A 15,324-nucleotide genomic window follows, 5' to 3' on the forward strand; every position below is an offset into this window, starting at 1 on the left:
GCCCTCTAATGAAATAAGCTAGCATAAAGCCTCACGATACAGTATTCTCCAGCGTGTCTCTAGGTTCCATATACCCCCTGGGCCGTTTCAAAACCCGCCCGCATAGAAGCACATGGCGCTGGAAGCCAATGTTACAAGCCGCTGTGAACCACTGCATGTTGATAGGGTGGGGTAGCCTGGTGGTCCGCTCATCGAGCCCGTGCTGGTCATTATTGGTCAAGACCTTTAACTGGGGCCTACCCAGATGGACTGCCAGCATGGCGTTCTCCCGCATCTAAGTAGAGGGGGGCCGGCTGGGCTGCATGTTAATTTGTGCATCAAATAAGATGAGAGCTTTCAGGAGGGTTTTGAATGCATGCCATTTAAATCCATAAGATGTATGTTTCATCTCATACACGGGGGTGCTGTAGAAGCCACGCAGAAACGATCAAATTCGACAACAAAGGAAGACTGACATCCATTGACAGTTGGTTACACAATTCACAACCAATACTCACTCTATCAACCCCATCACTACTGGGTAATAAGTTTCAAGTGGGTTCAGTATGTTTTACTCACTCGGGTTGCACTAAACAAATCTCGACAAACGGATTCTAACTCAACCTAGAACTAATATACACAACCTTTTGGATCCACTACTTGACGTATCGTTTAGGATTAGACATTGTCATGAGCTATCGAGACTAAATTAGTCTAGATATCAATAGACTAGCTGGTCTGAATGGTGGGCAATACAATTTCTACGTTGTTGTAAGAGGATTTGATAACCCAGGCATCGAACATCTCGAAATACTTGGATCGCGTCAAGAAAATGACCATGTACGTTCAATATTCACCATCTGCCGCTGTAAAAAGACCACTGTACACGAATTGCGTTAAGCAAGTTGCATCATAATCTTGAAAACCATGCTCCAAAACATAACATGCCACCCATACCCCAGCAAGAACAAGCCACAAAACCAAATATCATAAGGCAAATATGAAGCATTACCCATCTAAACGCCCTCATAATCCCCGAATAGCCAATCTTAAATATCTTGAATACTCATGATGCGACTCGCCAGACCGACTAATGCGCCAAAATGAGACGTTAGACTTGAGGTTGATTCGCCCCATTGCTGTTGCTTCCCGCAAGTCGCTGACGTTGAAACATGACCCGCTCGTTGCAAATGTCGATGAACTCCTCAAATTTCTTGATGATGCCTTCTTTCTCCACGAGTTTTTCTTTTAGTTCATTAATCTCCTTATCCTTTTCCTCTTCCATTTTTTGCATATCTTCGCGAGCCTTGGCGATTTCTCGCCTCAACTCTGCGCGTATGCGGTCTTCGGGAGATTGGTGGGGTTTGCTATATATGGCTGGTCTGTTCTCAGCCAAGCCCGTAGCAACCTTTTGAGGGTTGCGATTGATAGCCGCACGAGCGTTGTATATATCACGTGGCAGAAGATGACAGTCCGGGTTCTCGGTCTGCAGTATCTGCAGCGTCTCCGAGACGCCAGCGCCTGCTCATTGCAGTTAGTATGGAATCGGTTCCTCTGGTCGATAAACTCACCGTTTTCCTTAAGTTGTTTGACAGCGGCGACCATCTTACTATCAAGCTTGCGCGCAGCTGGGTGATGTGAAGGACTCTCGCTCGGTCCATGGTTATGCTGAAGATGAGCAGGGTCTGGGCGATATCGAATTGTCCACTGAGTTCGCTGCTCGATAGCAAAGAAGCCAAATGGGCAGTCGCACTTTCGGGATGAAGTCTTGCGTTTTCGACACTCGGGGCTGACGCGGCTTGGTGGTTTGCCAGCACGATCACAAACGAAAAGAACCTTCTTTAATCCAGGCACTGTCTTTTTGGAACGACCAATGACGATAGCATAGCCGACAGAAGTGCAGTAACGAAGAACGGCTTTCTGGACAGCCTCAAGAGTTGGATAACTTCCACCTTCTGGGGGCGGAGACATCATCTCGCCCAGTGGCTGTGTAGGGATGTAGTTAGGGTCAGCAAGAAGCTTCATGTCTAAACCTCCGGTCTCCTCGCCATTTGCATGGCTGTCAATGTCCATCGATTCGTCCCCAGTCGCATCTGGCTTCTGCTGTTGTGGCTGTGTCTGTTGCTGCTGGACAGGCTCTGCCGGAAGAGGCTGTTGCTTTTGCTGTTGTTGGGCCTGCTGCTGGGCCTGTTGCTGGGCCTGTTGCTGAGCCTGCTGCTGAGCCTGCTGCTGAGCCTGCTGCTGGGCTTGCTGCTGGGCCTGTTGTTGAGCTTGCTGCTGTTGGAGTTGCTGTTGCTGGGCCTGCTGATCTCTCTGTTGTTCCCTTTGTTGGTCACGTTGCTTCTGCTGCTTTTGCTGACGAGGCGCTGACTGCTGATGTGACTGAGCTCTTGGCTGTTCATGTTGTGGATGCTGAAGCTGCTGCTGCTCCTGTTGAGGGGTACGAAGCTGTTGCTGTTGCTGTTGCTGCGAGTGTAGCTGAGCTTGCTGCGGGTGCTGTTGATGCTGCTGCTGTTGTTGTTGTTGAGCCTGCTGCTGCTGTGGATGAACCTGCTGATGCGCTTGCTGCTGCTGGTGCTGCTGCTGCAGCTGCTGTTGTTGTTGCTGCTGTTGCTGCTGCTGAAGTTGTTGCTGGTGTTGTTGCTGTTGCAACTGCTGCTGTTGTTGCAGGTGGTGCTGTTGTTGCTGCTGCTGAAGCTGTTGTTGGAGCTGCTGATGCGATTGGGCCTGCTGCTGACTCGACTGTTGGGAGAGGGGAGGCGAAGGGGCCTGTGGCTTAACTTGAACTTGCCCAAGCTTTGGCGTCGGCTGGGCTTGCTGAGACTGAGGCCTCTGCTGGGGAGACTGCTGAGCGTGGTGCTGGTGGAGGGTCTGCCGAGGCTGGTTAAGAGGGTGAGAAGGATGACTCAAATGCTGAGGATGCATCTGCTGTTGCTGCTGAGGATGGTGTAGCTGATTAGGCACAACCTGTTGCAACGTAGGAAACATCATCTGAGAGCGTGGCTGTGGAACTCCTCGAGGGTTAGAAACATCAAGCGGGCTCGGCACAGCATTGGGCATGTGCGAGGTCGAAGAGCGTGAGGAGCCATTGGAGAGACTACCATTCACATGCGTTGGGTTCGAGAAAAGGTGCTGAGGATATCCGGTAGGCGGCTGCTGAGGCTGATATGCCTGTGTCTGATAAGGAGACGCGGAGTGAGGCGCAGGTGATTGTTTGTTCTGCTGGCCTGGATGGGGAGGAGGATATGGATTGCGGCGAATACTGGCCTGGGGGAAGTTTAGGCCAGCATGATTGTTGGATCCCGGACGCAGACTCGACATATCGTCTGGTCAGGCCCCGGCAGAAGGGCCGGATTACAAACGTGAAGGTATAAACGCGAGAGAATTTAAATGTGCGGGCAGAAGAGTCGATGGATACGCCGGATGTGTTATTATCGCGGTTCGGTCGCGAAGGGTGAGCAAAGTAGGGAACGATGTTACGTGACGTGACGTGACTTGAAGAGTCGAGTCGATTGTGTGATGGCCAACTCGGTTACGTGACTGTCGCGATGGTCTCAACGAGGCTGTCGTGGTCTATCGTCACGCTCCTCCGGTAGGTGTCGTAGCCCCGTTGCCGAAGCCGATGGCCGTTACGGAGGCCGGTGGCGGTGACGGTAACGGTGAGCAGAGGACGAACGATGCCGCCGTGACGTTGATATCGCCGGGCACGAGGTGCTGATACGGAGCGGAGCGCGGTGGTGTGCGGTGCAGTGTAGTTCAGATTGCGGAGCGTGTGTATGAAGCAAACCCTGGACCCAGGATCTTTGGGGGTGTCGATAATGAAGCTGGGTTGGGCTGGACTTGGGGGAGGAGGAGGCGTGGAGTCGCGGGTTATGCAGAGGCGTGAACAAAATTATGGGTATGGGAAAAAATTTGGCCCGCGTTGCGTCTGCCTGCCTGCTTGCCTGTTTGCCTGGCGTGATTGAAGTCTGGCCTGGGCGAAGGGGGGTAAATTTGGCAGGGGAGGGGCGAAGGGGAAACAAGAACCCGGGACAAAATCGACCAGACAGACAGACGTGAGTGAGCGGGTGAGTACGGTATGGAGGGAGGTGCGATGAGAGAGGGAGCAGAAAAAAAAGGATGAAAAAAGAAGTGGGAGGGCAAGAGCAAAAAAAGAGCCGAATGGGTGCAATGCAGTGCAGTGCAGTGCAGTAGAACAAAATATGGACAGACACCCGACGCCTCTTCTATCACTAGCTACAGCACTGTACCGTAGTGTACTGTACTGCACTGTCCGTGTCTGGACTTGGTTTCGAGAGAGCACAAGCACTTTGTAGACGGGGAAGACAATCAAAATTCGAGTCACAGAAGGGGTTCTAGGGGGGGGCGATGAATAAGATGCGGATGCGGATGCAAAGGCAGGAAGGAGTATGGGAGTGAAGGAGGGTAATGGCTGAATGGGAAAGGCTAGAAGGGACGGGAGGGAGTGGCAGAGTGGCAGGTGCAGCAGACACAGACAGACACGGACAGACACAGATGCAGCGCAGATGCCAGACGGGAAGCAGAAGCAGGCGCGGACTGGTACAAAAATGGTAAGGCGTGTGTTTCCTGACTCTGACATCCAATGGAGGCTGTCAACTTTCATGTTTCCCGTCCATCAGCCTCTCTCCATCTTCTCAGACTGTGGGGGATCTTTTGCGGCGTGGCGCTAGCCCTTTAGCCCCTGTAGAGATTATCGGATCACTGACTGGCTTGAACTGAACTGATAAATAAAATTTAGGGCGCTGCCACCTTTATTACATTGCATTCGTATCATGATTTCGGCACTCGAGGGCCCGAGGGAGTCTGTTTTTATGGTAATGTTTCTTCTATTTACTAACCCCTCGTTCAAAATGTCAAGTCATCCAAACTAATGGAAAGACACAGGGTAGGCAGTTCTGAGCCTAGGGTAAGAATAACACTGACCTCAACCTCTACTCAAATTCGATCTTGACATTTGAGTCTCACCAACTCCACTACTCTCATACTACCCAGGTACTGTACATAGTACCTACTAAAAGCCACTTTCTATCATTACTAAGCTCGAGTATGTCTCAAGGTGAAAACAGGTTCAGCCTATGACAGTCAGGGGGTTGGCGTTATTTATAATACAGTTCAAAAACGGCAATAAGAAATAGACAGTATTCGTTATGGGCAACGATAATGAACGTTAGCAACCTGCCATGTTATCGTTGTTTTGTTTGTCTTTGTGCTACATAAACATATCGTGGAAGTATACATGGTGATGATCTAGGCTCACATATTTACTCGATTATCAGTAATTGGTCTTTACATATCAATATGTGTATGTCTCCGGTTGAACGATTACCTTCAACTATCACGAACCGCCACCTGAGAACAATTTACTCTCCGACACGTGACAGTCGTTCTTTTTCCTTTGGTCCTGTCCAATCGACAACTTACGCAAGAAGATTCTGCTGCTCTCGCATTCCGTTCCAATTCAGAGTTGTTTATTCAAGAAAGAGTCTAACATGTCGATCACTGACGTGTCGGACCGTGATGCAGTCATGGCGTCACCGTATCTAGAAATTGCTCTGCTCAATCCGATTACTACCTCTCGCTCTAACCCTATATTGTAACCGCTGATAATTAGTAGGTTTTGTTTAACCTCATTCAAAACACACAGTTGTACCTAGGCAAACAGGAGACATGGAAAAGACAGAAAAAAACAGAGACTTAGGGACCCTAGTCTAAAGGTCCAATACTCTGACTCTCGAGGTTCAACATGAATAAATGGCTGTGTATTTCTGTGTATTCGAACGCCAGGGCATAGTTGCGAATCATCAATGTTCTTCAACGTATCATAATACCCCATGATGGTATCTTTCATTAACCAAGCACTCCAGTGTCGTTGGTCATCCCAAACGCCATATCCGTCCATCTAGAATTCATAGGAATGAGAGTAAAGAAGACAAAAAGACAGAAACACTGTTTTGTACGACTGTCGTGGGACCTTGCTAGCATTTTCTGCAGTATGTGACTCGTGGCACTTCCAGGATTTTATTCACCCTTTCAATCAACTTTTCTCCGCTTGATTGGCCGCTTGCCAATTTCCTGACCATCTGGGAAATGGCCCTTCTCGATCTGATGCTGCCGCAAATTGTCTGGCCTATTCTTATATTGGCTTGTGCATCCCGGATATTGGCAACGGTATATTATTGGGGGTCTCGTTGAGTGCTGCAGTCTCATGTGCTTAGACAGGCTGCAACTGAACCAGCGAGGATCGCCTTTTGGAGTGTAGCTACACAGTGTGCAACCGACATCTGACTTTACCTTCGTCGCCGAGGCTGAAGCTGAAGACGCAGCCGGAGCCGCAGACGTAGACGTAGCGGGCACAGATGGTGAGTTTGCTGTCATTGGAGTCTCCCGAGCCGAGCCGGTGTCTGCGGGAGTGGGAAGTGGTTGAGGGTGTAGTGTGCCAGGGTCAACAGCATTCGACAGATCCAGAAGTTCAAGATTTTGCTCAGGACCAAACGGGATATTCCCACCGAAATCAAAAGGCTCCGTTTCTGTGGTGTCGTTCAAGAATGAAAACTCATCATCGAGAGTATACTGCATCACGGTATCTGGAACTCCGTTATCTTGCATCGGCTGGTGAGTCGTCAGTTGCGAAGATGGAGCTATTATCGTCTTTAGAAGCTCAACGCCATGCCGATAATATGTAGACCGAATGTTCTCCCCAGTAGCATTTACGGGATACAGAGGTTGGATCTGGTCTCTCACATATCGGATGTAACTATCATCGTAGACATGGTAAGGTAGAGACATCTGAATAGAACTGTTCAGCCAACCATGAACACGAAACTCGTGGTTTTACTCACCTTTCCAATTTCAATCAGTTCAAGTTCTAAGCGCCGCGCTGATACGAACTCGGAATTGATGCGCTGGATAAGATTATCCAAGCTTGCTGCAAAGGGTCCGCAGTAAGTGTATTGGCAAAAGTTCTTTTTCAGAATGAGATCTGCAGCAGCAACTTGTAATGAGTCGATGTTCATGCTCATGGTGAAGTGCTCCATGTATAGTTGAGAGGTCTGGATTACCACATCGTCAACAACTCTCAAGGTGGCAAGCTCTAACTGATCCAGATAATATTCTGCAACCGACACAAGTGAGTCGGCGTCAGACTTGTAAGTAGCTGCGAATCCGTGTTCTTTCCCCTTGATACTCGGCGACCGGGACACCGAGGCGGACGCATTGGCTCGCAAAATGCTGACAACACCAGCATCAGTCATATTGGCGGGCTTCCAGATAGCTTTGACGATTTGTATATACAATTGACGATCTTCTCGCGAGAACAAAGAGCTGTATGACATTGCTTGGCCAAAGAGTTCCGCTGATCGGTTGGCAGCATCGTGTTCATGGATGATGAAAGAGAAACAATAGCTCATGTGAACGAAGCAGAGAGTGTCCAAAAGAACACTGGGCTGGCGCCCTTCGATAATATCTACAAGGGTATCAAGACCTTTCACAGCTATTGTCTCGCTGGTCAAGCTTTTGAGTTGTGTGATAAGAGGATTCTTTGTAACGTGGTCGAGTTTACTCATTGAGTTGGCAATATGCAACCTAAGAGTACTCCATATTGTGCCAATCAGAGATCGAGCGTTGTATGAGCTGACAGTTGGGTGTGGTAGAGTGGAAGTCATTGATGATGGCATAACCGCATTGTTGTTGGTAAGGGCAAGGTTCGACTCGAGATCGAAGTCGGTGGGAAGTGAAGAGTCATTCAGAGTAAAGATGGGCTGGTCAAGAGCGAGAGGGTCGTGGAAGGTATTGCCAGAAGGTAAGGCACCTAATACTGGAAAGTCTGTGGGGAAATCGTGTGGGTGGGAGTCATAGGACAAGTCTGCCTTTTCGTCTAACGACCCCCAGCCCTTGGCCGCGGGTGCCTTGCGAGATATGGCGAACGAGTTCGTCCTGAGGAGGCCTCCTGGGCTCCCAAAGCCATTCTCAGACGAATTGAAGTCCGAGTCGAACACTGGGACACTTGCCCATTGATCGGAGTAGGTTGAGATGGGAGAAATATTGTAGCTTTCTTTGCTAAAGGTAGTGTCTGTGGTGTTTGTGCTTGAAGTCGAGTTTGTACTGGCTGTCGAGCGAACCGAGGTGCTGGGTGCCACTTGGCCCTTGCTCCGCCTCTTCTGTTCTCGCCGAAACTCTTCCAGGCCTATTGTATGAAGTTGGAGGGCAGGCCTTGCCAAAGCCGCATTACAGCCAGGGTCGATAAGGCTTACAGGATGGATCGTGCCTGGAGGTACCATGAAATCAAGAGACTCTTCAGGAGCTGCATCTGATTCGAGCTCTGCGGGGTGTTTAGGCAGAGCCTGATCATGGGCAGGCAACGATGACATGTAGGGGGTAGGCATGGGGGCCGGATCGGCTTCTGCCTCGTTTTCCTGCTCGTCCTCTATTATAGGATGCAGAGCTAGACCACTAGACCCAATTTCGTGGATCTCGTTTGATGGAAGTTCAGGCTCATTCGGAACCACAGCCAGGTCATAACTGGGTGGTGCCTCGGTATCACTGAGGTTAAGGTCGAGGTCGAGGTCGAGATCGAAATCCTGTAGGGTCGAGTGCTTTGATTTGTGGCCCAGGGAGTTGAAGAAGCTTTTTGCCATGGACAGTATCTTCCTCCTTCTCGAGGGATGTCCCAAGCACCGTTTACATTTGGAGTCGTTGAAGCGTTCGGATTTTCCGCAGTCGTAGCACCAATACTCACTTGTGGAGAGCCAACTGCATGAGTATAGATGTTGCAGCATGAGTTCGTGATTGGCAAATCGCTTGCGGCATCGCAACATGGGACACTCCAGCTTCTCCTGGGGTGTCAGTTTATCGCATGCATTTCGCTTGACGGCAGCCCAGACGATGAATCTATGAAGAGCGCAGTCGTCACTCGAGGTGTCGCGAGTCCTGTTTGTCAATGAGCTGGGGGATGACTTGACGAAATGGTGAAAGGAAAGTTGATCTCTTACACACAACTTGATGATGCTCCAATATCGCAGGATACAACAGATGAAGCAGAAGAGGAGGAAGAGTCGATACTGAATCGCCTCAGACTTATTCGATGACCGGGGCTTCGAGTAAGTCGTCGTAGGGCTGAAGATCCTGGACCAGGATTTATACCATCCAGTGATAGACGGGTTTTTGAATCCATTTTGGGGTTCGAAAAGTAGTAACAATAAAAATAAACAAAAAAGAACAATCCGATAACTTCCTCAAGATATCCCAGATTCTACCAATAGGGTAATAAGATAATTGGATTCCGCTGCACTGCTTTGCTTGTCAAGTCAACATGAATGGCGTCAAGCAAGCGCTCTAGAGGGGGTAATGATATGAAATGACGGGATCAGATCAGATAAGAGATGAAGCAGCCCAAGAAGATTGGATATTATACACCACACATGGCTGTCATATCTTTTTTCTTTCTCAGTTCGTTTGTATTTCCCACTGAGAAATGAATCAAAGGCTGGGAGGCAGCTCGTGGTGATGCTGTCCTAGAGCGAATAAGCCCACAGGAGGGTGTGTAGGACTCGAGACCTGGGCTAGGACTAGGACTTGGAGCTTGGAGCTTGGAGCTTGCGGCTCAGATGGGACGTGATGTGGAGGTGAAATCCATCCAATGCAAGCAATAAGTCACCCCTAGCGTCAAGAAGGCGATGCAGTCGATATTGGTGGGACTTGGAGCCGGGGTTGCTGCACTCCAACAACAGATTGAGCCGATTGTACTGTGAAGTATGCGAATGAGATTCCGATAGAGCTGAGATGTTTTGCAGTAGAGGCTCTGTTCAGAGGCTATGCTGGTTGGAATCAATCGAATCAATCTCTGGGAACATCAGGGACCATCTTCACCCGTCCATCGAGATGAGAAGGTACAGTAAGAATTAACTGGATCAAGAATCAGAATCAGAATCAGAATCAGCCTCGCACAGCTCACTCAGAATGGAAGTGTAGCACCATTCCATTATGGGACTGTTATCCCTGTTGGTTGGTCCGAGTGGTTTAGGAGAGGGGATGAAATGGTAGGCAGCGAGGCGGACACAGGCAGCTTTGGCCCCCACCCAACAAGGCAATCAGTACCTGCTGCCTCCTGCCTCCATGTGAGAAAGAGTAAGAGGTAAGGAAGGTGATGGGGAAGGTACATAGGCAAGGTGCCTGGCTTCTTTCCTTGCTATGACGCTAGCAGTAGGTTCTCTCCTCGATTTCCATCGAGTTGCTCATGTTCGGTGATCAATATTCGTTGTTTATTGCACCTACCTATAATTACATCGAAGTACCTAGGTATCTAGGTTTACCTGCTTGAAGAGCTGCCACTGTTAGTTAATAAGCTGGGCTGAGTTGAGTTGCGTCACACTGAAACGTCTTAGGCCATCTCCTCGAAACACTTACCGAATCAGACAATACCTTGCCTTTCTGAATCAGCTGATTTGTTGCATAGGAACACACTAGCTGTAATGGAAATAAGTTGTCAAGGTACTTCTGCTTATTGTTATACATTGCAGTACATTGCAGTATCTAGACACAAAGCGCACCGTCTATCCACATACGGTTCTACAGGGTAGGACCATATTGACGTTCGATTCCTCATTGGATCCTGGACTGTTTATTAACCGTCCAAACCTGAATGATAATTGTACCCCAATCAACAAGACCGACCTCCTTACCAACTCGGAATATGCAGGAACATCACAGTCCTTGTTTAATTTCAGCCAAGAATGCTACAGTAGTAGTAGACTACATGAGGTTGACCTGTCACCAGTGACCCGTGCCAATCCGGGACTTGACGAACAGAAACAAAAATGGCTTATGCCTACAATGTCGTGTAACATGCGGCCAGTACGAATCCCACCTGCTCGTCTCACTCACTGCGCTTCTTTTGTCACTGAGAATTCATTGGTTTTATACAAAATTTATTGACAAAAGAACAGGGAGCTCGCTGATTGCTCCAGTCAGGCCATGCTATATCCGTACATATAAACATTCTATAGTTCTTGCGACCCTACTCCGTCACTGGTCGATTTGTTAGGTTTGCTCTTCTTCTCAATGACTCCCTTCAACACTCGCAACTTTTCCTCGGTGACTCGGATTGCCTCTTCCACTTCCCTCTCACCCATGCGAGTTGTGCGCAAGTTCTCTTGAACTGTCTTTGGCTCCATAGCTCTCCTACGCACACCAGCGTTATCGCTGTGCAGGCGATCCATTCCGACTCGCTCTTCCAGCCAATCCCACAGCTCGCTGTCCTCACGTCGCCACATCTCTTCATAAGCCGCAATCCTATCAGGACGGTAGATACCCCCTAGTTCGCGGCTGTAAGAAGCATTTCTGCTGGGAGTGAAACCGAAGCCAAACCACGTGGCAACCAGCAAGCCTACCAAGAGTCCATACATAACGTTGCCAGTGAGAAGAGGTTGAATTATATCGCCAATTGGCTCCAAAATTCCCCGCACTGGTTCAAGAACGCCCCAATCCTTTTGAACGGGACGTTTGGGTGCAGAGTTAACCTCGACAACGCCTGTATTCGACTGGGACAGCTTGGCCTTCTTGCCCTTCTTCTTCCCTCCCTTAGCTCCAGGGCCCTGTGCCGTTGCGCCCTGTGGCTTGGAAGACACTGCCGCCTTGATAGCTGCAAATAGATCCTTGCCATAGGTAGTTTGACCATCAGTGGCACCTTTTTCGATTGGACCTATAGCATATTAGTATGTACTTCAACAAATGTTAATGTAGATGTTATTTACCTTTGAGCCAACTCTTGCCAGACCATTCAATCGTACAGTTCATCTGCACTCTAGTGGAGTTATTCTCGGCCCAAGAGAGACAGTATTTGGTTTTGACAGCAAACACGTTCCCGCTCGGTACGTCTGGCGTTTGAGTCGAGCATGAGAGATTGACCGACTTCTCAAGATCTAGAACTTCTAACGTCTCTGAGGTTATGGTCTTGGTCTGTTTCGGTCCAATTGATGCATATAGCGGCTTGATATATGTAAAAGTTCGAGTCCGGTTGTCAAGGGTCAAGCCCTTCTTGTCGTCCAACTGCAACTCCAAGCACTTCTGCTCCCCTGATAGCCAATTTGACATAAAGGCAACAGACGCCGGGCCAAACATGAGGTTGTAAACCTTACCAAGAGGTGCAGGGATAATGTCGTCGCCAACCACTCTTTCATAATGCGATGCCGAATCGCCACAGTCTGTGGGCGCATGTGTAGCTGGGCCCGGAAAGTCTGTAGCGCCTCCAGCCGCGGCCGGTGCCTCTTCAGGAACAGGTCCGCTGGGGAGGGCTGCTCCTGATGCTTTCCTTGAGGCAGTCTTCTCAACGTCGGCATCGGCCCCGTTCGCCTCGGCAGCTATGCTGGCATTGTGCATCTCTTCATGAACGTCCTCGTCGTAGTATTCCTCCTCATCATCGCTCTCATCATCAGTTTCCGAGCCTTCTTGGACCTCGTCCTCTGCAGCAGGCTCGGCGGCATCCTCCTTTTCCGTTTTGTCGCCACCGGTACCCTCAAGCCTCACACCGTTGAGCGTACTCTTAAGAGTAGGGTGCCCCAGTTTCCATATATTGACAATCAAGTCGTATGTGGCGTCGCGGCTGGTGAAGCTGGCAAAGATGTGCTTGGCGTGCAGCGTTGAAATCATGAGACCATTCTTGAATAGAAGCGCAGTGCTCCGCTTCTCGACAGACACGATCTCGTCAAAGCTCATAACGAGGGTTGTGGTCCAACCAAAAATGTTGCTACTGAAGCAGAGATGGCCCTCTGAGACATAAAGGCGCCCGTGCGCCAGAATTTCTCGTTGCAAGGCACAGCTATAGTCTTCAATAAGATAGTCATCATCTGGAACACTCTTAAATAAATCGTGGAAGTCACGGTTTCGCTTCTTGCTTGCAATGGCAAATCCTGTGAGCTTAGGGGCGCTCAGATTGGGATGCGCCAATGAACTATTGGCAGCAGCGATCGCAGCACCTATGGTAGTGCCAGTGGTGACTGAGCTTCCACGTTTCCTATGATTCTGTCTGAGAGCACTTCGAAGACTTGAGGTCCGTTGAACGCCGTTTTCTTTGTTTGTGGAGTCGGGAGGAGGGGGAGTTCGTTCACGACTCACGGGCTCATAAAGTGAGCGCGGTCGGCTCGATGACTCTTCCGGAACAAAGTCTACAGGGCTGATAGGAGAATCAACGGGAGCAGATTCAGATCGAGCCCGGGTGTCAGATACATCAGGGAACCTGGCATTGACTGGGGATGCGACAAGGCTGGGCGCTTCGGCAAGCCCAAGTTGACTGAGACTCAGTTCGCCAGCCCCAATTGTTGACACTGCGGACTTTCTATTGCTTTCCTTCTTGTCTGTCATATCTGAAATAGGAGTAGGTTCGGCGTCGTCTTGGGCGTCGTTAGGTTCAAACTGTTCCTGGATGTTTTGAGACACACTCCGGCCTTTGTTTCCGCCAATGTTCAGACTGGTGTTGCTAAATGTGTTTGCGGCGTTCTGGGCAGCCGATATCATAGAAGAGAAGAAACCACCTGAAGGGTTTGGGTTTGCAATAGGTGTCGGTTCACCACTTTCTTGAGTCGGTGTTAATGGGGCGGAGACAATGTGGGAGAGTTTACTGGGGCCTATGTTTGCAGAATTGGATCGACTCCTTCTATTGGCGCTCATGCTTTGTGAGGAAGGTCGGCCATTTGTGCCCGGACTGCTTGTCGGACTACCCCAGAAGGACTTGCGTTCAGGAGACGACTGGCCGGATCTGTTGGCGAACTCGGTAGGTGTTGGTGGTGTATTTACTATAACAGGGGCAGGCTTGTCACCGTTCGGAGGAGTTCGTGGGGGTATATTCGTGTCAACCTTGGGTTGGACTCTCGCTCGCTTTTCAGGTGAAGCAAGTTTGGCTGTAGCTGGTGGCTCGAGGACGGGCAAGTTCTGGTCAGATTCAGGGTCCACTGATATGGTGGGCTGTTGCTCGTCGCGAGTCTCGACCGGTGGTTGGGGTTCGCTAGCTGGTCGACGTTCAGGACTTGAGCTATTCCCAGAGGTCCTTTTGGGTTTAAAAATGTCCTTCAATCTACCAGCTGGAGAAGGAGAACGTCGAGCTGAGGTTTGGGGGGGAACCAAGCCCGTCTTACTCCGACTGACCCGGAGATCCTTCGATTCCACCGAATCGGATCGTGTCGGCGGAAACGTGGACGACTTTGAAGTACTGCTATTGGAATCGTGATCCGAAACCGATTGTTGAGATTCAGGATGGTAGTTTGTTTGTATAATGGGAGAATTTGTAGTCAAGTGACCGATTTGGGAAGGATGTGTTGAAAAAGGTGGTGGATGTCGAGAGTTGGACCTGTAAGCAGTGACGATGGTCCCAGTTAGATAGGTTGATCAGATTGACAGAGCACAGACGGTAGAATGAATAAGTGGAGTTTGGTAGGGAGGTGGAAACGGGGAAGACGGCAGATGAACCAGGCCAAGCCAGCTGGGCGCGATTATCACCAGAAAGGAAACGAAACAGAGCAGAACGGAACGGAACAGGATGAGAGGAAGAGTGCCAAAGAAGAAGGAAGAAGATGATGTAGACAACAGCATGGAAGCGATCAAGGGGAAGCATGCAAGTACAGGCTTGTATAGGCGACGATCAGAGCGCCGGGTGGAGCTCTCTTTGATCTTCCATCCTTTTAGTGCGATACCTTGATTCATCTGTTTCTCCTTTTGGTGTCATCTTAATTAAGCATGGATGTCGCAGAACGCCAACCGAGGGGTCTCAGCCTCGCAACAGTTCCTGCGCAACAACGTAGACAAAACAATCCGGATCTGGGTAATCATTGCCATGCGAGATCAAGGCCATGACGACAGGAGGAAGGCTGGATAAGAGGCTAAGACCAAAGAGAGAGAGAGATAGGAAAGTTTAAAAACTCACGATTCGTTCCCGTCAGATTCGAAGGACTGATGGCTTTGGCTTGTACTCTCGTCCTCGTCGCCTGCCATATGCCCAGAGCGAGTGCCGTCGCTTTCTAGAGTTTCGCGACTGGATTGTGAATGGGCAAAAACACTAGCGTCGTCATACGAAAGTCCTGACGCTTCTCGTTCTTGTTTTCTTCGGAGTCGCTTGGAGGATATTGACTTGGGGAGCAGCTTATTCAGCCCTGTATTGCTGCTGTTATCCAAGGTCGTTGCCATCGTCGCAATCGCAGTCGCAGTCGCTGCGCGCCGACGGGTCTGGGCGTCCTAGGTCGAATTCAATCGAGACCACTACTGTCTGGGCACTTGTAAAGTGTTGATGTATTCGTTGCGGCAGCGGTTCTGAGAAACGGAGGCTATGCTATGGCCGCAGAG

General features: G+C 49.7%; 3 protein-coding genes across 3 annotated transcripts; all 3 read right to left on the bottom strand.

The window, feature by feature from the left end:
• Positions 1–1,090: 1,090 nt before the first annotated feature.
• FIESC28_04874 (uncharacterized protein) lies at positions 1,091–3,300 on the bottom strand (the record flags this gene model as incomplete). Its single annotated transcript, XM_031159021.1, has 2 exons — positions 1,091–1,500; positions 1,551–3,300. 2 exons carry the CDS (start codon positions 3,298–3,300, stop codon positions 1,091–1,093), a joined length of 2,160 nt encoding a protein of 719 aa, XP_031016973.1.
• Positions 3,301–6,203: 2,903 nt separating this feature from the next.
• Positions 6,204–9,169, bottom strand: FIESC28_04875 (uncharacterized protein; the record flags this gene model as incomplete). Its single annotated transcript, XM_031159022.1, has 4 exons — positions 6,204–6,245; positions 6,292–6,786; positions 6,840–8,925; positions 8,988–9,169. The coding sequence occupies 4 exons, from the start codon at positions 9,167–9,169 to the stop codon at positions 6,204–6,206; spliced, it is 2,805 nt and encodes a 934-aa protein (XP_031016974.1).
• Positions 9,170–10,994: 1,825 nt separating this feature from the next.
• FIESC28_04876 (uncharacterized protein) lies at positions 10,995–15,168 on the bottom strand (the record flags this gene model as incomplete). The annotated part of the gene is made up of 3 exons (XM_031159023.1): positions 10,995–11,695; positions 11,748–14,035; positions 14,909–15,168. 3 exons carry the CDS (start codon positions 15,166–15,168, stop codon positions 10,995–10,997), a joined length of 3,249 nt encoding a protein of 1,082 aa, XP_031016975.1.
• Positions 15,169–15,324: the final 156 nt, after the last annotated feature.

This window comes from Fusarium coffeatum (genome assembly GCF_003316985.1).
Source record: "Fusarium coffeatum strain FIESC_28 chromosome Unknown BRIP53273_contig_106, whole genome shotgun sequence".
Lineage (NCBI taxonomy): Eukaryota > Fungi > Ascomycota > Sordariomycetes > Hypocreales > Nectriaceae > Fusarium > Fusarium coffeatum.